This window comes from Hemitrygon akajei, chromosome 23, assembly GCF_048418815.1.
Source record: "Hemitrygon akajei chromosome 23, sHemAka1.3, whole genome shotgun sequence".
Classification (NCBI taxonomy): Eukaryota; Metazoa; Chordata; class Chondrichthyes; order Myliobatiformes; family Dasyatidae; genus Hemitrygon; species Hemitrygon akajei.
The window spans coordinates 49,913,967-49,938,817 of record NC_133146.1 but is presented as its reverse complement, the minus strand read 5'-3'; the positions used below and the strand labels follow the sequence as shown (position 1 = coordinate 49,938,817).

The 24,851-nt window shown below is 40.1% G+C and overlaps 1 protein-coding gene across 5 annotated transcripts in view; it reads right to left on the bottom strand.

The window, feature by feature from the left end:
- LOC140715423 (disintegrin and metalloproteinase domain-containing protein 12-like) overlaps positions 1–24,851 on the bottom strand; it is a 373,939-nt gene that overhangs the window by 67,427 nt on the left and 281,661 nt on the right. For all 5 annotated transcript variants that reach the window (XM_073027589.1, XM_073027590.1, XM_073027591.1 and 2 more), the window contains one exon: positions 16,110–16,258. In XM_073027589.1, coding sequence (XP_072883690.1) covers positions 16,110–16,258 — 149 coding nt within the window. The remainder of the gene's footprint in view (positions 1–16,109; positions 16,259–24,851) is intronic.

The following is a 24,851-nucleotide window of genomic DNA, read 5'->3' as shown; positions in this document are numbered from 1 at the left end:
TGGCCGTGGCTGACGAGGGAAGTAAAGGGCCGTATAAAAATAAAAGAGAAGAAGTATAACATAGCAAAGATGAGCGGGAAACCGGGGGACTGGGAAGCTTTTAAAGAGCAACAGAAGATAACAAAAAAGGCAATACACCAAGAAAAAATGAGGTACAAAGGTAAACTAGCCAAGAATATAAAGGAGGATAGTAAAAGCTTCTTTAGGTATGTGAATAGCAAAAAAATAGTTCAGACCAAAATTGGGCCATTGAAGACAGAAATGGGTGAATTTATTATGGGGAACAAAGAAATGGCAGATGAGTTGAACTTTGGATCTGTCTTCACTAGGGAAGACACAAACAATCTCCCAGATGTAATAGTGGCCAAAGGAACTAGGGTAAAGGATGAACTGAAGGAAATTTATATTAGGCAAGAAACGGTGTTGGATAGACTGTTGAGTCTGAAGGCTAATAAGTCCCCAGGACCTGATGGTCTGCATCCCAGGGTACTTAAAGAGGTGGCTCTAGAAATTATGGATGCATTGGTAATCATTTTCCAATGTTTTATAGATTCAGGAACAGTTCCTGCTGATTAGAGGGTGGCTAATGTTGTCCCACTTTTCAAGAAAGGAGGGAGAGAGAAAACAGGGAATTATAGACCGGTTAGCCTGACGTCAGTCGTGGGAAAGATGCTGGAGTCAATTATAAAAGAGGAAATTACGACACATTTGGATAGCAGTAGAAGGATCAGTCCGAGTCAGCATGGATTTATGAAGGGAAAATCATGCTTGACTAATCTTCTGGAGTTTTTTGAGGATGTAACTGTGAAAATGGACAAGGGAGAGTCAGTGGATGTAGTGTACCTGAACTTCCAGAAAGCTTTTGATAAAGTCCCACATAGGAGATTAGTGGGCAAAATTAGGGCACATGGTATTGGGGGCAGAGTACTGACATGGATTGAAAATTGGCTGGCTGACAGGAAACAAAGAGTAGTGATTAACGGGTCCCTTTCGGAATGGCAGGCTGTGACCAGTGGGGTACCGCAAGGTTCGGTGCTGGGACCGCAGCTGTTTACAATATACATTAATAATTTAGATGAAGGGATTAAAAATAACATTAGCAAATTTGCTGATGACACAAAGCTGGGTGGCAGTGTGAAATGTCAGGAGGATGTTATGAGAATGCAGGGTGACGGACAGGCAAATGTATGGCAGATGCAGTTTAATGTGGATAAATGTGAGGTTATCCACTTTGGTGACAAGGACAGGAAGGCAGATTACTATCTAAATGGAGTCAAGTTAGGAAAAGGGGAAGTACAACGAGATCTAGGTGTTCTTGTACATCAGTCAATGAAAGCAAGCATGCAGGTACAGCAGGCAGTGAAGAAAGCTAATGGCATGCTGGCTTTTATAACAAGAGGAATTGAGTATAGGAGTAAAGAGGTCCTTCTGCAGCTGTACAGGGCCCTGGTGAGACCCCACCTGGAGTATTGTGTGCAGTTTTCGTCTCCAAATTTGAGGAAGGACATTCTTGCTATTGAGGGAGTGCAGCGTAGGTTCACAAGGTTAATTCCCGGAATGGCGGGACTGTCATATGTTGAAAGATTGGAGCGACTGGGCTTGTATACGCTGGAATTTAGAAGGATGAGAGGGGATCTGATCGAAACATATAAGATTATTAAGGGATTGGACACACTGGAGGCAGGAAGCATGTTCCCGCTGATGGGTGAGTCCAGAACTAGAGACCACAGTTTAAGAATAAGGGGTAGACTATTTAGAACAGAGATGCAGAAAAACTGTTTCACCCAGAGAGTGGTGGATATGTGGAATGTTCTGCCCCAGAAGGCAGTGGAGGCCAAGTCTCTGGATGCATTCAAGAGAGAGTTAGATAGAGCTCTTATAGATAGCGGGGTCAAGGGATATGGGGAGAGGGCAGGAACGGGGTACTGATTGTGTATGATCAGCCATGATCACAGTGAATGGCAGTGCTGGCTAGAAGGGCTGAATGGCCTACTCCTGCACCTACTGTCTATTGTCTATTGAACCAGCTTATACAAATGTGGAAAATATTAAGCTTTTAATGTTATTCTTATATGAATTAATGTTTGCTCATGATATATAGTTTCCTCATCAAGAAAAAATTGACTTACGTGAAGATTTAGTTGAAAATTTAGAATAAATCCTTTCCTTGACATTGCAACAGATGTGGACTATTTATTTAAGCCATAAGGAAACCATATTTATCTTTAAATTTTAATATTTTCTTACAAAATAGGAGGCCGTTTAACCTATCACGTCCATGCTGGTACATAGAGAAATATGATCAGTCCCTTCCCCCACTACGGAATCTGAGTCTCATTTGCTTATTAGTGATACCCTAATTCTCCCACCAGCCATCTAATTTATGGCAGTTAATTAACCAACCAACTGGCGCATCTTTGAGATGTAAAAGGGAAGTGGTTGCCAGGGAACCAGCACTCGAATTCAGGATCATGACAGCTGTGAAGCTCATGGAACTCGCTAGAAGCAATAATGGACAATGAAAGAAGAATGCTTTCTAATGTTTCCCCAATTACTTCAAGTCTGAAATCGTCTAAATCTAGTCAGACATTGCAATTGAAAACAATATGCGAGGAAGGACCAACAGAGAAAAAAACGTTCTGGATTCTGAAGTTCTTAAATATTGTTTTATTTTACTTAAATTGACCAACTGTTCTTTGAAAAGGAAAGGAAGAAGAATAAAGTTTAGTGTCAGATTACTGCGACCAATCTATCAGATACTTTGATCTGGAATCATGTACAGACGTTACCTTATACCAGTCATCTTGGATGTCTTGGGAAAGGCAGGGATTATATTATTGTCTGGTGCTAAATTGACTGAGAAAAGCTGCGGTGCAAAATCTATGAAAACTGCTGCATGGTTGATCAAATTTTAATTAACATGTATTTAAAGAAAGGGGAATTTAGGCTTGGAATATTGCTTCATAAACTTTGCTGAAATTGTAGGAAATTTGCATGAAACTGACAACAAATGAGACGAACCTAAGAATTCTGCTTTACTTTGATTTAGTTGGACTAGAACTTCCGTTTGATTGCACTTTTTTTTTTAACTTTAATCAGCTAAAGTTGACAAATTGGCTTCAAATTTTGAATATTTTATGCATGCAAGCAGTGAGTGGTAAGCCAGTTTCTGTGCTCATTCCTGCCCACAAAATTGACCAGGCCTCCAGAGTGCTTCTGCGAATTATGATCATTTACAAATCTTTAGGGAGACTTTAAACTAGAAGACAGTCTTACAACATTTTCAAAAATATACTTTAATTAGTTCAATTTTTAACTTGAAATTGATGTGCTGGTGTGCCTCTATGGAAACAAACACAGAAAAACAATACAGAAGCATTTTTTTACATTATGTTTTAAAATTTCTCTGGTATATGGCAGATTTTGACAATATTGCAATATTTATGATTTTGAGGAAACTATGAGGAATGAAAACACTCCAAAAATGGGAGGCATTATCTGTGTCAGAATCAGTAACCGAACCCAAAGTTAGGCTATGTTTCTCAAAAAATTTTGCTGAAACTTCTATTACAAAGTTGAAGACGATAATTACCTGAAGCTTAAATTGCTCTGAAAATTGATTAGTGAAATAAATATCAACATGACAAATGACAAATCCTTGAGAAATTATATTTAAAAAATTACATTTAAACAGCAGCCGATGGCAAATGTTTAGTTCTCTTGCCATTGGCAGAGATTACTGATGTGAAACACTAATCTGTTTGCTTCTGATGTACTTCTGGGGCCTGATAAGGAACAGGATCAATAGAATAATAAATAGGGTTGAAATGGCAGTATGAGGTGCACACAACGTTGTTGCTCCTAAACCATATTAATTATGGTGCCCTACGTTGAAATTCATCACTAGATCTACTGCTAATGAACAACACATTGACAGTTCTGAGATCTAGTGGTATGAAGAAATAGTTCAGCAATGGAGCTTCCGACACTGGGAACATTTGGAAAACCTGCTCCAATGAGCTGGAGATTGGGAGAGTTGATTTGGAAAGTGTTATTGGTGCTCAGCTGCTATAAGCCCAACATTGCATATGTTTGCCAGCTCCAACTGTACCTTTCTCTGGAGATCTGATCACAAGTCATTTGGGTACATTATGTTCATTGTTGTTTGCATTTACTTAATGGCTCTACAACAAAGCTCTACCAAAGACAAACCAGTTCAACTTAGTCATGAGTCATAGTGCAGCTCCACAACCATGCTGATCCACTACACCACTCAACCATCAGGCTCCTGAGCAGTGGGGATAACTTCACTTGCCCCATCATTTAAATGCTCCCACACTTTCAAGGACTTTTCATCTCATGTTCTTGCTATTTATCGCTTATTTTTTTTCTTTTGTAATTGCACAATTTGTTTTCTTCTACACGTTGATTGCTTGTCCATCCTGTTGGGTGCAGTCGTTCACTGAACCAATTATGTTACTCGGATTTACCAAGTATGCAAAAGAAAATGAATCTCAGGGTTGTATATGGTGACATATACTGTACTTAGATAATAATTTACTTTGAACTTTTCGTTTCTTTTGTTTTTGTCAATTCAAGGACCATAACAAATTACAATGTTATTGATCAAAGATACACAGGATGCTGGAAGAACTCACCAGGTTAAGCAGCATCTCTGAAGGTAAACAGTTTAAATTCGACTTTTTGGTTTGGGATTTTGCATCAGAAGTGAGAGTGATAAGGATATATATAGAGCAGCGGGCTGGGTTGAAAAAGAGGTTCTAGTAACTGGTGGAACCAAATGGGAAGGGGAGGATGGAGGTGACAGGGAGATGGAGCAAAGTTGGGGGAGCAGGGGAAAGGCTTCCTGGTAATAGGTGGAACAAACAGTGAGGAGATTATGAGCAGATACAGCTAGCTGGGGGAAGGGTTAAAATAGGGGCTGATGGTAATATCTGGAACCAGGTGGGGAGGGGATGACAGGAAAATGGAACCAGGTGTGGGGAGTTGATGTGCAGATGAACAATGGGAGAAGAAAACAAAGTGAACACGTGAGTGTGTGAGACAAGAGAATGCTGTCAGTGTGGCTTATCTGAAACAGCCTTTTTGTCTCCGAAGCTGTTTTTTTTGCCTTCAACATTATTAGTCAGTTTGGCAAATTGTGCAATCTAAGCCTTGGCTAACAATAAACATACTTTGTAACATTTTTGTTGGAATTTGTCAATAAGGAACCATTAAAACAGGCATATGGTCGGCAAAGTTGTAGGAGAATGTATTATTGCCTCAGATGGTTGGTAAAGCAGGAAGGCTCAAGGTTGACATGGAGTATTAACAGTGACAGACCAATTAATTTTGTACTATAAAAATCAATATTGAGAATAATTTCAATGTTAGTTTAAAACCTAAAAACTTACTTCACGTTACTATCAAAATAAAACAGCTTTGATTAGTGCAGCCAAGCACGTGTGATGGGATGTACCACTCCCTTTCTCCCTCTGCGAACATCTGTATGAGTTTTGTCAGGAACAAAGTAGAAGGGAAGAAGTATGAGACTAGGTTAGCATCCCCAGCCAAAGGAATATCACGTATCTTCTAAGGAGTGACCCCAGCCACACGTTTGGAAATCTGTATATTATGATTCTGTCTCTAATACTTCAGAATCAAGCTTACAAATTAAACTCCAATGACAAAATGTGCAAGGAACTTCAGAAATAAACTCTAGAGGACCGAGCAGAACAGGAAATTAACAATGAACCGGTGAGGTTATTATAACTCCTGGATCTCTCTTGGCTGAAGCAGGGTGGAGAGCCGAGAAAAGGCCGCTTTCAGGGTAGCGGTTGGGATTCCAAAAACAGTAAGTTTAAAGCCAATTGAATTCCAACAAACCTAGTTCAGTGGGAAAAAAGCAGCACATTGGGGAGGAGGTAACTAAGCTGGTCTCCTGTGGAAGGCCACTAACTGAAATACTTTAGCAGGCTCGTAGATGTTAAATTTTAACTCAGCAGACGGGGCTTCCCACCTAAACCCATTGCATAAGCTTGTATCAGCAATGCTTGTAGTTGAGAAGGAGGACAGATCCCCCCTTCACCCCAAACCGCCAAAAAGATCTGCTAACCTCCCAGCAGTTGGGACCCGGTGATCACCAAGCACTCCTCAGCTGCAGCCACCACCTCTTTAATCCTCACCCCTCTTTCTGGTTCCTCTGACCAGATCCTATGCTCTCGACATCCCCACAAATAATTATCCTTTCCTCCTTCTATTCTCCACTCCTTCTCCGCAGCCTGGTGTTGGTGAGTTCCTTGGCCGAGAGCTGAGGCTGCAAAATGGGGTCCCAAAATTATATCAGGACCTGCTGTTAAATTTTCACCCACTGCACCTTCTGCCTGCTCCGTGCTAGTCTTCTATAAATATAAGGACAAATGTCTTATTACTTTATAAACTCGCTGACCATTTACCATTTAAGTACTCCCATGCACTGAGCTGTCCATGTTATTTCTGAAGAACTGTGTGAAAATATTTAACTTCAGTTTGAAACATTATTTTCATAAGATGCATAAAAAGGCTTTGTGACAAAGAAATCACACGTTAATAAAGATTTAATGTTGTTATGATTGGTGACAGATTTGACACATGGCCTGGGTAGCCTGACAAAAAAATATTGTATTCACAAATGTAACAAAAACACTTTGAAGTTGTGGCTCAAGCATAAAATGAACTCTGAGAGCTAATTCATCAAAGCTGACAGCTTGCGAGCATTAATCTAGAGGGGTCTGTCTCCAGACCACACTGGGAATTTCACTCAGACAACAGTTTTTCCTAAAGGAAATCATGCAGCCAGGCAAAGTAGCTGTAATCATGTCAAACCTATAAATTGTTGGCTCATCTCCCTTCTCTATTACATTTTAGGCCACAGATCCATCAGTAAAATAAATTGCAAAAGAAACACAGGTGAAAGATACGAATCTTGTGTTTGAATATTATACGGTTCTTTCTGCTGACAACATTGGAGACACTGAACATATAAAAGGGGTTAATGGAAGAATTGCCTTTGGAATATAGTTGCGTGTTGGCAAGTCATAATATCTGAGTCTGCAGGAAAATCACTGATAAAAAGCCAAGATAGATTGGCTGTGTTTAAATTTGGTAAACAGAAACATTTCATCCTTTACAGCTTGATAGATGGAGAAAACCCTCAAAGATGCCAAAATTTTGCAGTAAGTGTGTTCAAAACCAATGTCCCTTGACCTTGAATTGAAGAAGTTAGAAGAGACCTTTGCACTCAGATGGAATTTCTACGTAAACAGATCACTGCATTTAGTTTGTTCATTATGAAGTCATCTAAGGTTGCATGTGCTCAGTGTTATTTTCCATAACCAGAGCGAAGTATAAACCTAACCTAATTAAAATGCCATTGCTTACCTTCACTGGATGCAGGACATAAATCTGGCCCATCTACAGAAGAAATACTGTGTGTTAAATACCCCAATATTGATGGCTAGGAAGGAAGGAACTGGGGGAGAGTTTTAGCAGCCAGGAAACTCCGAGGTAAGTATTTCTTAGAGGTGCTGCCAAATTTAACAACAGGACTTAATTTAAAAATTTTGCATGAATTTCATGGCTTCAGTCAACTTGGCTGATGGGCCAGCTGGCTAAAGGTAGGACCAGACAGGATGCACCAGCTCCTCTTAGCCCACATACAGGACTGTCAAGGCACTGATCTGATGGGTATGGTTCTACTTGTCTCCCCTTATCACTCAGGTTTTCCCGTGTCCAGCAAATCCTTCCTGTATGTCTGAAAACTAAAGTAAACGTATCCTTATTTAAAATGCTTCAGTAATTAATGAGTTCCTCCAAGTAGGAAATAAGAGTAGGAAATAAGTTACCCTACTCTCAATGTGCCTCCATTAAAATTAGAAGTTTAAAAGAGATAAAATTCCAGATGGTGGATTTTTAATCTTCTTCTGTCCATTTAGTGGGTTAAAATTACCTATCACAATGTGGCTGGAGATTGTCTCTATGCTGTTCATACTAGGCATGTGAGATTCATTGGCGTGTGTAAATTTGTCAATAAGTTTTCTGTCAAATCCCCATTTTATACATTTTGAATATTCCTCATTATGGATGAAAGCTTTAAAAATTATCTCATTTTGGACTGAATATATACAGTATATTATACATAGATTTTTATCTGGAACTTTTGTACAATGACTTTCTGACATCTGGTTGCCTAGCTGACTACAAGACTGGTAATTTTGATGGCAGTTCATGAAGAGACATTGGATTGCACATAATTAAGCATGGCAAGAGAAAAAGCTACGCTTAAGTGGAGCAACTGTTGTGTGAGTGAGCAGAGTTAGAGTGGGGAGTTGACGCTTTGGTGCATTGAGGCTTCGGCAATGACAGCAACAGGCCGTAAGTATATTTGTTTTTTGTTATTTATTCTTTCTTATTCTACATTTGGAGCAGTGGGTGTGCCAGGCAGGATAGTGAAATACTCCTCTTGGAGGAGGTGTGAAGGCAAGGAGACCTCCAGTGTCCCTGACGACTACACCTGCAGGAAGCGCAATCAGCTGCAGCTTCTAATAGACGGTGTGTTAAGGACTGGATGAACTCCAGATTATGCGGGAGGCTGAGGGGTTGATAGACAGGACATACAGGGAGGTAGTTAGACCTGAGATGTGGGACACATGTAATTGGGTGACTGTCAGGAGGGGGGAAGGGGATAGGCAGCCAGTGCGGTACCCCACCCCTATGGCCATTCTCCTCAACAATAGATTTACCACTTTGGATACTGTTGGGGAGGTATAAGCTAGCAGGGGAAAGCTACAGTGGTCAGGTCTTTGGCACTGAGTCTGGCTCTGTGGCTCAGAAGGGAAGTGGGAAGAAGAGGTAACCTGTAGTGATAGGGAACGTTGGTTAAGGACCAGAAAAAGAGTTTCTGTGGCCGAGAATGAGATGCTCAGAAGGGATGTTGCATCCCGAGTTGCAGGGCTAGGGTAATCTCGGATCAAATCCACAGCATTCTTAAGCGGGAGGGTGAGAAAGCAGAGGTCGTGGTCCACGCTGGTAACAATGACATGGGTAGGAGGGCTGACGAGCTCCTGCAAAGTGAGTTGAGGGAGTTTGGTGCTACAGTTAAAGGACAAGAACTCCAGGGTGGTGATCTCAGGATTGCTACCTGGACCCTGTGTTAGTGAGCCCAGAAACAGGAAGATCATACAGTTTAACACATGGCTAAGGAGCTGGTGCAAAAAGGAGGGCTTCAGGTTTTTGGATGATTGGGCTCTCTTCCAGGGAAGGTGGGGCCTGTACAGAACGGACGGGTTGTACTTGGCCTATAGGGAGATGAATATCTTAGCAGGAAGGTTTGCTAGAGCTGCATGGGTGGGGGGAGGGGTTAAACCAGGATAGGAACCGCAGTTCCAGAGCAGTTAGTGCAGTGTTTGTGTAGAGAGATGTTATTAAGCCTACGTACAAAGTCAGGGAAAGGTTGAGCACGGTGGGACTAATGCTCTGAGCTGTGTATATTTTCAATGCAAGGAGTATGGTAGGAAAGGCAGATGAGCTTAGGACATGGATCAGCACGTGGAATTATGACATGGTAGCTATTAGTGAGACTTACTTGTAGGAGGGAAAGAACTTGCAGCTGAATGTTCCAGGGTTCAGTTGTTTTAGATGTGATAGAGTGGGAGGGGGAGAAGTGTCATTACTAGTCAGAGGAAACTTCATGCCAGTGCTCAATTAGGACAGACTGGAGAGCTCGTCTAGTAAGGCTATAAGGGCAGAGCTGAGGAATAATAAATGTATGACCATGTTAATGGGATTATGTTACAGACCACCCAATGATCTGCGGGATTTAGAGCAGCAAATTTGTACAGCGATTGCAGTTTGTTGCAAGAAACATAAGGTTGTGATAGTAGATGATTCTAACTTTGGACATAATGACTGGGAATCCCATTATGTAAAAGGGTTGGATGGGAAAGCATTTGTCAAATGTGTTTAGGAAAGTTTCCTTAATCAGTACATAAGATCTCAGCTAAAGAGAGTGTCATACTAGAGTTCCTATTAGGGAATGAGACAGGGTAGGTGACAGAAATTTGTGTAGAAAAATATGCATCTAGTGGTTATAATGCCATTAGTTTCAAAGTAAATATAGAAAAGATAGGTCTGCTCCTCAGATTGAGATTCTAAATTGGAGAAGGGCCAACTTTGATGGTGTCAGAAAGGATCCGGCAAGTGTGGATTGGGACAGGCTGCTTTCTGGCAAAGGTGTACTTGGTAAGTGAGAGGCCTTCAAAAGCGTAATTTTTTTGAAGGTACAGAGTAAAAGACAACCATAACAGGTTTTGGGAACCTTGGTGTTTGAGAGATATTGAGGCCCTTGTTAAGAAAAAAGAGGTGCATGGCAGGTCTAGGCAGGTGGGAACAAATGAACTACATGAGTACTATAAGAAAAGCAAGAGAACAATTAAGGGCTAAAAGAAGGCATGAGGTCGCACTAGCAAACAAAGTGAAGGAGAATTCTAAGGGTTTCTATAGATATATATTAAGAGCAAAATGATAGCAAGGGTCAGAATTAGTTCTCTGGAAGATCAGAATGGTAGGCTATGTATGAAGCCAAAAGAGTTGGTGGAGATCTAAAATGGATTTGTTTTTGCATCTGTGTTTACTTGGGAGACGGACACAGAGTCTACAGAGGTGAAGCAAAGCAGCAATGAAGCTATGGACTCTATAAATACTACAGAGGAGATGTGTTTGCTGTCTTGAGGCAAATTAGTGTGGACAAGATGTTTCCTCAGACCCTGTGGGAGACTAGTGCAGAAATTGCAGGGCTCTAGCACAGGTACTTAAAATATCCTTAGCCATGGGTGAGATGTTGGAGGTTTGGAGAATAGCTAATGGTGCTCCGTTGTTTAAGAATGGCTCTAAGGATAAGCCAGAAAATTATAGGCCAGTGAGCCTGACATCAGTAGTGGGAAGGTTGTTGGAAGATGTTTCAAGCAACTGGATATATAATTATCTGGAAGGACGGGGACGGATTAAGGATAGTCAACATGATTTTGTGCGTGGTAAGTTCTGTCTAACCAGTTTTATAGAACTTTTCAAAGAAGTCACCAGGAAAGCTGATGAAGACAAGGCAGTGGAGATTGCCTACATGGACTTTAACAAGGCATCTGACAAGGTCCCATATGGGAAGTTGGTCAAGAATGTTCAGTAGCTTAGCATTCAAGATGAGGTAGTACATCAATGTATTCAGTACAGGAGTTGGGATGTTACGTTGAAATTGTATAAGATGGTGAGGCCTAATTTGGAGTACTGTGTGCAGTTTTCGTCACCTACCTACAAGAAAGGTATAAATAAAATTGAAAGAGTGCAGAGAATACTTACAAGAGCGTTGTGAAAACTTGATGACCTAAGCTAAAGAGAAAGGTTGAATTGGGTTGAAAATTTTGCCTAGAACATAGAAGATTGTGGGAGATTTGATAGAGGCACAGTATATAAAATTATGAGGGGTATAAATAGGGTAATTGCAAGCAAGCTTTTTCTACTGAAGTTAGGTGGGACTACAACTAGAGGTTAGGGGAACAAAGATGGCAGTTCACTTTGATGCAGAGGCTTCTACAGGGCTACCCCAAGGTGTTATTGTCTTAAAAATATATTTTTTACAATTGCAAAACTCTGCTGGACAATAAGAGCTTAAAATACTCAGGTCTACCCCATCAGTGAGTTGCTCAATGGCGGAGAAACTGAAGGAGCTGGACTTGGAGTGGACAGTGACGCTGCCTTCGACAGAGAGGCAGTGGTGCACGAAGGAGATGTGCAGTCTAACAGAGAGCGATCATTGTAGTCGCTTTTCTTGTGATTGCAAGACCCTGTTGGCCATTGTTAATGTGGAATGATGCAAGTCCAATTCACTGGCTTATTGGCAAACAGCAGGGGAGCTGTGTGGTCTCAGTTGTAGTGAGAACTTAGCCTCAAGCTGCAGTGTCACCTGCTTGCAGGTGCCAAAGAGGTTGGCTTCGGAGTCCACCAGGGCACTGGAAGTGGTGTGGCATGGCATCTATACTGGAGTCAGTGTTCACTTGGCAGAACACAAGATGTATTGTGTTCGAATGTCGACTGTTGGAACATTCATGGACTCAGAGACGTGCACTATATATTTTTCATGTGACAATATTTAACCACTATCTTACATGTGCTGTGTGTGACTGTTGGTACTGCGTTTTGCACCTTGGCTCAAAGGTAAAGCTACTTCATTTGGCTGTATTCATGTAGGGCAGAATGACAACTAAACTTGAAATTGAACTTGAAATTCTTCACTCAGAGGGTGGTGAGAGAGTGGAGTGAGCTGCCAGCACATGTGGTGGATGTGGTTAAATTTCAACATTTAAGAGTAATTTAGATAGGTACATGGATGGGAGGGGTATGGATGACAATGGTTCAGGTACAGGTTGATGGGACTAGGCAGATTTATGATCTGGCATGGTCTAGATGGTCTGAATGGCCTGTTCCTATGCTGTAGTGTTCAATGACTCCATGTCACCAAAGGACAATGCCACAGCTTCCAGATAAATTAGTTTTGTCGGAGATTGAAATAGGCTGGACAATCAATCAATCAATCTAACCACATATTAATGTATCATATCAGATTATATAAACAAAGTTTTCACAATTTTATTCTGAAACTCTATGTGGTTCAATATTACTGCCTTATAATGTAGACTAGGCCTTAAAGCTTCATTTTAAAGTCAAGTCAAATGTACATTGGAAATTAATATGAAAATGCATTTACCTACTTCCTGGGTTACAAAGAAATAATTCTTAATTATTATTAAAAATATAACAATTGTCAATTAATAATTGTCCATATGGAATTATAATTGGCTTGAAATTCCATTGAGGAATTTTTGCATGGAAATCCTGATTTATACTAATTTGTCTAACTTCTTGCATGGATAATCTCATACACCAAAAAGATATTCTTTTGCCTTTAAATGTAACCATCAAAACAACTACATAAATTCATCATAAAAACAAGAGATTCTGCAGATCCTGATAGAGGGTCTTTGTCCAAAATGTCGACTGTTTATTCCTTTCTATAGATGCTGTTTGACCTGCTGAGTTCTGCCAGCATTTTAGATGTGCGTAAAGTTAGTTAATGCTTGTAAATATCACTTCATATTGGAATCTCATTTTAGACACTCCTGCTTACAAGCTGCATGTCTTAGACATCTTGTCCTTAAAATAAGTCATGTTTTCTAAAACAGGTTTTTGGCATAGAGTCTGCAACAGGCCAGTCCTTTAGACAGCATAAATTGATATTAAAATGTTATGACAAGTTCAAATGTTAGCACTTGGGACAATTTACTACTGAGAGGTAATAGAGACCCATGGGCACATTTTACAGCAGAACGCCTCTTGGGTAAATGTGATATTTCTACTTGTATTTCATGTCAAGTTCTGCACTGCTGGCTAAACTATACAAGTCTTGTCACAAGCAATATATCAGACAGAGGTTAAAGCACTACGTTCTTCTTACTACTTATTTTCCACATAAGCACAGAATTAAGACCAGCATGTGGAACTCCAACAAAATAAAACTAAGGTCAATCTTTATCGATGGAACGTTTACTGGGAAAGCAGAAATTTTCCTCAACTGGAGAAGTTTCATTATGGAATGCAGTGTGGTGAAAAGGTAGTACTGTATGTTACATGCTGACCCTTGTGTGAAGATAGCATTTAATGAACTCCTTTCTGCTCATTGTGCAATGAGACCACACTTAGGTTGGTGGAGCAACACCTTATATTCCATCTGGTAGCCTCCAACCTGATGGCATGAACACTGATATCTCAAACTTCATGTAACTGCCCTCCCCCACTTCACCTTTCCCTATTCCCATTTCCCTCTCTCACCTTATCTCCTTACCTGCCCATCACCTCCCTCTGGTGCTCCACCTCCTTCTCTTTCTTCCATCGTCTTCTGTCCTTTCCCATCAGATTCCCCCTTCTCCAGCCCTTTATCTCTCTCATCAATCAAATTCCCAGCTCTTGACTTCACCGCTCCCTCTCTCCCGGTTTCACCTATCACCTTGTATTTCTTCCTCCCTTCCCCCCACCTTCTTACCCTGACTCCTCATCTTTTATCTCCAGTCCTGGTGAAGGGTCTCGGCCTGAAACGTCGACTGTTTACTCTTTTTCACAGATGCTGCCTGGCTGGCTGAGTTCCTCCAGCATTTTGTGTGCTTGGATTTCCAGCATCTGCACATTTTCTCGTGTTTGTGACTTAATTAACTCCATTTGGCATTTTTAAGTATGTGATAATACTTTGCAGAAGCATGATCCTTAAATATTAGTCTGTGAGGATAATCTAAAGCTTGTAATGAGTTATAGTTGGCAGCCGGTTGGCTGAATAATATCCAATCTGTCAGAGCTAACTTTTCCAGTCCGTCAACATACTACAATCAATTTTGTTCGGCCTGCTTTTTCCACTCAATCCTTTCACACACAATAGATAATTTATCCTATTATTATCTATCGAGCTTATAATTGATTTAACGGGCATTTATGCTGTATCAGTTCCAGGAATAGAACTAGTTTGTGTAGAATAGAATATTTACAGAGTAATAGGCATTCCCCAGTCCTGTAATAATGGACAACAGGTTACTCTGGACACAATCGTGGTAAACAGTAGACTATATATAACTGAGATGAGGAGAAATTTCTTCACTCAGAGAGTAGCGATTCTTTGGAGTTCTCTACCCTGGATGGTTGTTGATGTTCAGTCACAGTGTTCATTCAAAAGGGAGATTGATGGATTTCTGGAACCAATGGATATGAGGACATTGCAAGAAAATGGTGCTGAGATAGAAAATTAGCCATGTTCTCAGTGAATGATGAGGCAAGCTTAAAGGGTACATGGCCTCCTCCTGCTCCTGATTTTTATGCACTGATTCATTTTTTAAAAACTTTATAACTTTAGCAAAACTCAATAGGCTGAAGATAAGCAGGTTTAAGTCAAGTGCCCAAAACTATTTTTTTCCTGGGGTTAAATTAAAACGACCTCTAATGTGAAACAATATTATAACTTTCCATGATTCACGGAAATGACTAACATTTCTAATGAAATTGTAAATGTAATTTACAATCCACCATAAATTCCTACACAAGGAAGAGTCTAGATTAATTTCTTCACATTATAGGCAATGGCTGGTCATCAAGTATAGGGAGTAAACATATAAAAAGCAGCATTCAGAGCCTGATTTTTGTAATATTGTCCTCGATGAAAATGTAAGAAATATTTAAATGTGTCAGCAAAATTTGAGGAAGATGGCTATTCATCAGGGCAGTGAGGCACATGATCAGCTTTTTCACTGTAGTGGCTAACTGTCATAAATGTTACCGATTTATGTGTGAGTCAGAAGGGCCTCATAGAAGAGTGGCACAGGAGTGTAGTGGTTTACAGTACCAGTGACCCAGGTTCAATTCCTGCCGATGCCTTTAAGGAGTTTGTACTTTCTCCCAGTGACGGCGTGGGTTTCCTCTGAGTGCTCCAGTTTCCTCCCACAGTCTAAAGGTGTTCTGGTTGGTAGGATAATTGCTCATTGTAAATTGTGCCATGATTAGACTAGAGTTAAACTGAGAGTTGTTAGTCAGCATGGCTCGAAGGACCGGAAGGGCCTATTCCGTGCTATATCTCAACAAATAAATAATTAAAATGTCTATGAGATCTCTGCGGTACATTCCTTGCTGATTCTGGGCATTCTGATCAAGAATGAAGGCAAACATTTATTTTGTTTGGACCTTATAACAATAGCCATTTAATACTGAATTCATTGGTTGTTGACATATTGCTTCATAAAATAATATCCCATACCAGGCCCACAATGATCCAAAAACTATGAACTGTTAAAGAATTAAAATGAAGTGTGAGTTCCTCAGTTCTTTAGTTTGTGCAATGCTAAGTTTAGAATACCATAGGGATGTTACAGCCAAAAAAAATTGCATATTTTTTCCAGTCTCCAACGCTACAATATTTTCTTGGACAGCTTCCAAATTTCAATGACAAAGCACAGACAAATACGATGTCTATGTACAACTGTGTAGCTTACCCCGTGGAAGGTGTCATGATGCAGCCTCCTTTGTCTGCTGACGCCTTGCAGGTACAGCCACGCTCAGGAGTGTCATGGTTCATGCCAAAATTGTGGCCCAGCTCGTGCGCCATAGTAACTGCTGCGCCAAGAGGATTGTCCGAATGATCCTGTAAAATTGGACAGCCAAAATCATATTTTGGAGTTTAAACATCAGAAAGAACATTGCTCCATCTAAGAAGCCGAAATACTCAAATTAATCAAAGAACTATGTTGACTTTGCAGTGGTATGCAAAAGATTGGGCACCCCTGGTCAAAATTTCTGTTGCTGTGAATAGCTAAGCGAGTAAAAGATGACCTGATTTCCAAAAGGCATAAAGTTAAAGATGACACATTTCTTTAATATTTTAAGCAAGATCACTTTTTTTATTTCCATTTTTTACAGTTCCAAAATAACAAAAAAGGAAAAGGACCCGAAGCAAAAGTTTGGGCACCCTGCATGTTCAGTACTTAGTAACACCCCCTTTGGTAAGTATCACAGCTTGTAAACGCAAGACTTCTAGTTCTGTGAGATTCTTGGGCCGTCTTGCATGCACTGCTCTTTTGAAGTCTATCCACAGATTTTTGATGATGTTTAGGTCGGGGGACTGTGAGGGCCATGGCAAAACCTTCAGCTTGTGCCTCTTGAGGTAGGCCATTGTGGATTTTGAGGTGTGTTTAGGATTATTATCCTGTTGTTGAAGCCATCCTCTTCTTTTTCAGCTTATTTTACAGACAGTGTGATGTTTGCTTCCAGAATTTGCCGGCATTTAATTGAATACATTCTTCCCTCTACCAGTGAAATGTTCCCCGTGCCACTGGCTACAACACAAGCCCGAAGTATGATCAATGCACCCCTGTGCTTAACAGTTGGAGAGACGTTCTTTTCCTGAAATTCTGCACCCTTTTTTCTCTAAACATACCTTTGCTCATTGCAGCCAAAAAGTTCTATTTTAACTTAATCAGTCCACAGGACTTGTTTCCAAAATGCATCAGGCTTGTTTAGGTGTTCCTTTGCAAACTTCTGACGCTGAATTTTGTGGTGAAGACGCAGGAAAAGTTTTTTTCTGATGACTCTTTCATGAAGGTCGTATTTGTGCAGGTGTCACTGCACAGTCGAACAGTGCTCCACCACTTCAGAGTCTGCTAAATCTTCCTGAAGGTCTTTTGCAGTCAAATGGGGGTTTTGATTTGCCTTTCTAGCAATCCTATGAGCAGTTCTCTCGGAAAGTTTTCTTGGTCTTCCAGACCTCAACTTGACCTCCACCGTTCCTGTTAACTACCATTTCTTAATTACATTATGAACTGAGGAAATGGCTACCTGAAGATGCTTTATATTCTTATAGAAATTTATATTATTATATAAATTATATTATTATTTTATATTCTTATATAAAATTCTTATATCCTTCTCCTGCTTTGTGGGCATCATTTATTTTAATTTTCAGAGTGCTAGGCAGCTGCTTAGAGGAACCCATGGCTGCTGATTGTTGGGACAAGGTTTGAGGAGTCAGGTTATTTATAAAGCTTTGAAATTTGCATCACCTGGCCTTTCCTAACGATGACTGTGAACAAGCCATAGCCCTAACAAGCTAATTAAGGTCTGAGACCTTGGTAAAAGTTATCTGAGAGCTCAAATCTATAGGGGGGCCCAAACTTTTGCATGGTGCTTCTTTCCCTTTTTTTCCCACTCTAAAACTGTACAAAACAAAAATAATACACTGATCTTGCTTAAAATGTTGTGAAGAATGCTTCATCTTTATGACTTTTGGAGATCAGTTCATCCTCTACTCAATTAACTATTCACAGTAACAGAAATTTTGACCAGGGGTGCCCAAACTTTTGCATACCACTGTATATGGGAGTCAGAAGGATCTCATAATGTCCGTAACATTATAAATTAGTAAATGGACTCACTGCAATGCAAATCTCCAGTTAAGTGTAGTTTCCATATTCATTTCCTTTGGCTATAATAATGCAGGAACGATAGGAGGCCATTAAGATCCTGGAATTGATCTGTCATTCATTAGTGGGATGACAGATATCCTTTACCCCATATCCTTTAAAAACCTAGGTTAACATAAACCAACCGTTCTCTGATTTAAGTGATTCACTGAGCTAGTATCTACTGTGACTGTGTATTTGCATACAACTTTATACCCTTTGCATAAAGAAATGTTGTTCAACTTATTTCCCAGATTCTGAAACTAATCTTCCCTGCCTTGGACACTCTTGCTGACAGTAAAGATTTCTCTCAGGTCCCTTTCTATCATTGCCTCTTCACAATTTTACAGTACATATCTGTCAAGTCTTCTTGCAATGCCACCTATCTTGTGTGGACAGAAAATTTGCAGATATGACTCTCCACTGCTTAATGTAAGACATTAATTAACACCATGAAGAGATGACCACCAGCATTACAGTATCTGGTGGCATGAGTGACTTCCTTTAAATGTGAGTATACATCCATTCCATCTGCTAGCACGCCCCTCTGTCTACTACTACTGTGGCACACCCCAATCAAATCAAAAAGTTGCTACTTTGCAACTCCAAAGCTGTCATTTTATCTCACAATGTTTTACATGAAATTTGGCTAAAAGCCATTTGGAAGTTGCTATAAAGCATTTCTAAGGACCTTTCTTTGACAACTCCTTCAATTACTTCCTCACAATTATCAGTCAGATTTGTACCACACATTTCAAATCCACTGGCTTCCTCTAGTTGGCTCTGATTTCTCTTATGTTCTCAATTACTCTGTCCTAAATTATAAACTCCCAGAACTTCCTCATATCAGATATATGTGAGACCCACAGATCTCTAATATCCTCTATTTTTTTCTCTCACTTTTCAAATGTGAATATATTTTGCAATTTTCCAAATAAAGAAAGAAAACTTGAATGGGCAGAGCTCTCGAATGTCTTAATTTCCACACTTGCTTCCTTTAAATTGTTGGGATAGGAACCAGGAAATACAGAGGATTTGACATCCTGTTGTTCCAGTTTTAAAATCCAATTTCTTTGCTTATGTCAACTTCAGTTTATCTATAATTCATTTCCCGGAAATATTAATCATATTATCATGTTCCCTATTCATCAGGTATGACTCAAAATATATATTTATTTCTTTATTTTCATGTTTTATAATAGTCCAGAAGACTCTTGGCTATTTCATTTCTTCCCTCATAATTATATACTAAATAACTCAATCTATCTTCAGAGTCCTTCTGTTACTGTTATTTTGCCTTCTTTCATTTTGTTTTCATATACATGAATCTCAGTGTTATTATTTCAGAGGACCTTTCCTTGGCCCAGCATGTAAGTGCAATAATGAAGAACACACAACTATGCCTCTACTTCCTTAGGAGTTTGCGAAGATTCGGCATGACATCTATAGATGTATGGCGGAGAGTGTATTGACTAGCTGCATCACAGCGTGGCATGGAAATACCAATGCCCTTCGACAGAAAATCCCACAAAAGCTGGTGGTTACAGCCAAGTCCATAATGGTTAAAGCCCTCCCCACCAATGAGCACATCTACATGAATCTTTGTCACAGGAAAGCAGCATCCATCATCAGGGGCCTCCACTACCCAGGTCACGCTCTCTTCTTGCTGCTGCCATCAGGAAGAAGGTACAGGAGCCTCAGGACTAACACCACCAGGTTCAGAAACAACTATTACCCCTCCACAATCAGGCCCTTGAAACAAAGGCTTAATAACTTCACTCAACTTCACTTGCCCCATCATTGAAATGTTCCCATAACCCATGGGCTCACTTTCAAAGACTTCGTTTCATGTTCTTGATATTTATTGCTTATTTATTTATTATTATTATTATTATTTATTTCTTTTTGCATCTTCACAGTTTGGGTACTTTCACATTGGTTGAGCATCCAGGTTGGTCTTTCATTGATTCCATTATGGTTATTATTCTACTATAGCTTTAATGAGGAAATGAATCTCATGGTTGTATATGGTGACAGATGTGTACTTTAATTATACATTTATTTAGAACTTTGAACTTTTGTTTTTGCAGCAATTTTTCCTGTTTTATACACCCTTCTTATTTGTATGTAATCTGTGAATCTCAGAAAGAAATTTAGAATTAAAGGAATAATTAAGATGGTTTGGTTTTTAATCACTCTTTTGGGAAGCACTGGAATGGATTTTGACTGAAATAGCAGATATCAAACAATGTAGAAGGCAGAATGACTTGATACTTGAATATCCAAGCAATGATTGTTATTGGGAAGCTGTTTTTGAGAAACAAAATGCATTTGTTGTCATCCTCATTCAATCTAAACCTATATAAGTTTATTTTTAACCACTTGTAGACCAGTAAACCTGTAAGAGGAATACCTCAATGTTTTTGGTCAGCCTGAACAAAACTTTGAATTTTAAGAAATATCCATTTCGGCAGTAAAACAACCCCCCCCCCCCCCCTCCACAAAGAAACATGTAAATAAAAAGAGATTTCAGAGGTCTGAAGTGCAGAGAGATCTGAGTGTCCATGTGAACGAGCCACAGAAGGTTGGTGCGCAAGTACAGCAAGTGAATAGGGGATCTAACAGAACATTATAATTCATTGTCAGGGGAATTGCTTGACCCCTGTGACTGTTAATAAGATCACATCTGGAGGTATGGGTATAGTATTCGTCTCCTTATTCAAAGGTGGATGTTCATGCATTGGAAATAATCCAGAGAAGGATTATCGGCATGATACCTGGAAAGGTTGAATTGGCATATAAGAAATGGTTAAATAGGCTTATCATGTGGCAGGTGGCATTCAGAAGAATTCCTTGATCCTGAGGGATCTTGACAGGGTAGATATGGAGAGGATATTTCATCTTGAAGGAGCATGTTGAATAAACAGTCATTGCTTAAGGTTTCTTAAGGTTGTTATAGCCGGGAGTGGTAGTGGGGATAAGCTTCCAATACCTGTTAAATGCTCCCAGTGGTGTGCACCTCAAAAAGCCTCTGACAACCAAGTCCAGCTCCTGGCCTTCATGTGTGGCTTAGCTACAAACTGTTTCTACAGGCAGGAGAAGGGGCAAAGGTGCTTTAAAACCAGTCACTTTGGGCAGATTGGGTTGGCAGCTCAATTAGGAGAAGGAAAACTCTGATCTCAAACCTCTGTTGTCCTGTGGCTATACCCACTCATGGGGAAGGCTCTGGCAGTAAACCCTGAGAGAGTCCCTAAGGCAGTCCTATGTTGAGTTCAACACTGACTGGCAACTCATGCAATGCTGCTGGTGCCCACCTGTATCAATTTGGGCGGAGCTTAGGGGAATGATGGCATCTAACAGCTTGCATCTTCCGAAACAGCTCTATTTCTATCTTTGATATCTCTTTTTTTTCCCTTTCAAGGTTCTTTTGAAGACCCTGAGTTGGAGTTATATGCTGCCTTCTGTTCTTTGCAGAAATGGGACCCGCTCTCAGTGCCTCATGATCAGCCACTTTTCAATATACTAAGGTGGCCTGCGAGACTAGTGGGCCTTCAGAGTGCCAGATTTTCGTGACTCTGGAGGCAGACGGATTCAAGGCCGGTGTCATTGCCTGATGTGTCGTGGGAGCACACGGAAGATTGAAAGCACGAGCTGGCTGCTGGCTGTGTGCTAAGAGACCCAAGTTCTTTGGGCACAGAGCTCAGAAAAAGTGACACAACAGACTTTTAACACCATAAATCAGCAAGTTGTTCTGTTATGTCTCCCCTCTCGCTGTGAAATGGGGACATCTCTGTTTCCCCTATTAGGGGGAGAGAGAGAGAGAGAGAGAGAGAGAGAGAGAGAGCCTGTTGGTATGTGGAATTACTGGGTGCACGAGTAGTTTTTGGGGTACTGCAAGTCTGTGATGTTTTGCTGTACACTTGAGTGCTCGGGGGGGCAATGCTTTTTGCAGGTGGGGGAGAGGGACCTCTGTTACTTTGCTGCTGCTTATGTGTGGGGGGGAGCTGGGAGGGCTTTGGGGTTCAATGAGTTAACTGTCATTCATTCTTTGGGGCACTCCTCTGTTGTCGTGTGTGTTAGTGAAGAAAAAGAATTTCAGGATGTATATTGTTTACATTTCTCTGACATTAAATGCTATTGTCAGAGCATTTATTTAAACTACAGAAACCTATTGAAACCAGTCTCTGCTGTTCCTCTGGGCTTGCTACATGGGCAGCAACTTACTCTCCATCTCGTAGTGCTCTGGCTTGTGTATCTAGGCAGCTAGGCTGCAACATCCATAGTCGACCAATGGTCATTGCTTGAAAATAAAGATCCACCCATTCAAGATAGATGTGAGATCGTGAGCCTTTCAAATGATCTTCCTCAGAGCAGTGGAAGTAAATTCTTTGAATACTTTGAAGAGAGAGGCAAATAAATTCTTGCCAAGCAAGGCTAATGAAGGATCTAGCAATGAGGTTAAAATCAGATCAGCTATAATCACAGAGTAGGTTTGAAGGCCTGAGTGGCCTACCCCGATCATAATTCATATGCATCGTATTTACTAACTGCATCAAGCACAAACTTGGCTTCATTGACATTTCATCATCTCTCTCCCTAAGCGAGTGGCATTGCTGAAAGTCATCTTTTGTTTCCGAGATGCTTTCTTGAGGCCAGGTTTGAGTTCATTTCTGGGAATCAGCTCCCTGATTTCCGGAGAGTCTTTCAGTTCCTCATATAGATTTGCATATATTTGTACTAATTTCTCATCCTTCCTTTTTCAGAATTCTTTCTCTGTCAACAAGAAGAAAATATTCCCATTTGATTTTCTTGGAAACAGAGTAAATTACCTCAGACTTCCCCATATCGGACTTCTTCTGCCACATATGTTTTCCCACTTACTTAACTTCTGTGTGTGCATTTGTAACATCCTGCTTTTCAGACATTAAAACATATTGGTTTGTAGTATCTAGCAGGGGATTAGTGTATCAAGTTTAGCCTAAAGCCCCTTTCATAGATTCCATATTCCCCATTTCTTCTTGTAGCCTATTAGAATTTGTTAGTTTAAATCTGATTTGACAGTAATTGTTGTTGAAATTGTCTTTATGTGACTAACATGAGAAAAGTGGGCTGGATAAATCTTTCAGCTATAGATTTCCCGGGCCTGGAGGATTAGGAAAGCAGCTTCTCATTTTATGGATTTAGACCCTCTAAGGGAGCATTTATTTACCCCAATCAGTGCTCCAAGCCAACAAGTTTTTACAAATGACATCTAAATAAAAAGAGATTGCAGAGGTCCGAAGTGCAGAGGAATCTGAGTGTACTATTGCATGATTCACAAAAGGTTAGCGTGCAAATACAGCAAGTGAATTGGCGATCTAACAGAACGTTATAATTCATTGTTTGGGGATTTGAACAGAAAACTAGGAAGTCATGCTTCACTTCTAAGCAGTTTTTTGACTTTCAAAGTATGGGAAGAAAAATAAAATGGGCTGCATTTCCTGTAGGCTGCCCTGATGTTAACTTGACAAAAAGAATCCAGTAAGACAAGGCACCATGAAAGTTTTGTTCTCTGCAAACCAAGTTTCTGGGACTTTTTTTTGCCTTACTTTAAACTGTGATAGAAACCTTACAATATGTTTATTTATTTATTGAGGTACAGCATGGAATAGGCCCTTCTGGCCCTTTGTGCTGCCCTGCCTAGCAACCCCACGGTTTAATCCTAGCCTAGCACTGGACAGTTTACAATAACCATTTAACCTATCAACCAGTATGTTTTTGGACTGTGGGAGGAAACCAGAGCACCTGGAGGAAACCCATGTGGCATGTGGTTACTGAGAGAAACCTAGGTAGCTGGTACTGTAAAGCACAGTGCACTATGCTACCATGCCACTGGGAATGATGCATTCACAGATGTGGTGCACACCAAACTTAAGTTAATCATCACGCCAAGTTTCTGCAAGTAGTTCTCAACAGACTTTGACGATGATCTCAAAATTGAAATAGTTCAACACTTAGGTGCAAGGGCAATGGCAGGCTGCTTTCAAAAATTATTAAACATTATTCTCCACTCCAATTATATCAGTAAATGATTCAGCATAATTTTTAATGTTGATTGTTTAAAATTATATAATTTAAAGTGGTGCTCTAAGAAACTTGTTTTTTTTACTTTTGCTGATAAAGCTATTTTAAGAATTGTTAAAATGCATTGGGTTAGCAGTCTTAAATATATCACAGAGAATATTTTAATGCATCACAGAGAAAACAAAAGAGAGATGTTGTAAAATCTTAAAACACAAGGAAGTCTGCAGATGCTGGAAATCCAAAGCAACATATACAAGCTGGAGGAACTCAGCGGAACAGGCAGCTTGTTTTGGGCTGAAACCCTTCTTCAGGATTGGAAAGGAAGGAGGGAATCCACTAGGATAAAAAGGTTGTAAAGTGTAGTCCAAATGCATTGATTCAAGGGAGATCTACATTTATAATGAGTTTGGGACAGAAACAGGACTCGTTTATAGCAACTGTTTATAGATACATATTGTTCACTTGGCAACAATTTACTCTTAGTTTTATGATTGTGTCCAAAGAACAAAATTGCTCTAATTTGAAGATAGTGGGAAGAGAATAGTGGTGTGGATATTTTTAATCATGTACTTGAAATGTTTGTTAACATGGAATTTGTATTTCTCCTGGAAGCTTTGCCTTAATTTGCCTTAGTTTGTCTTGAAAACAAACTTTTTTTTGTGAGGATGATGAACTATACATGAGTCATATGCTTTGGTGTACCGGAACGGATAGGTC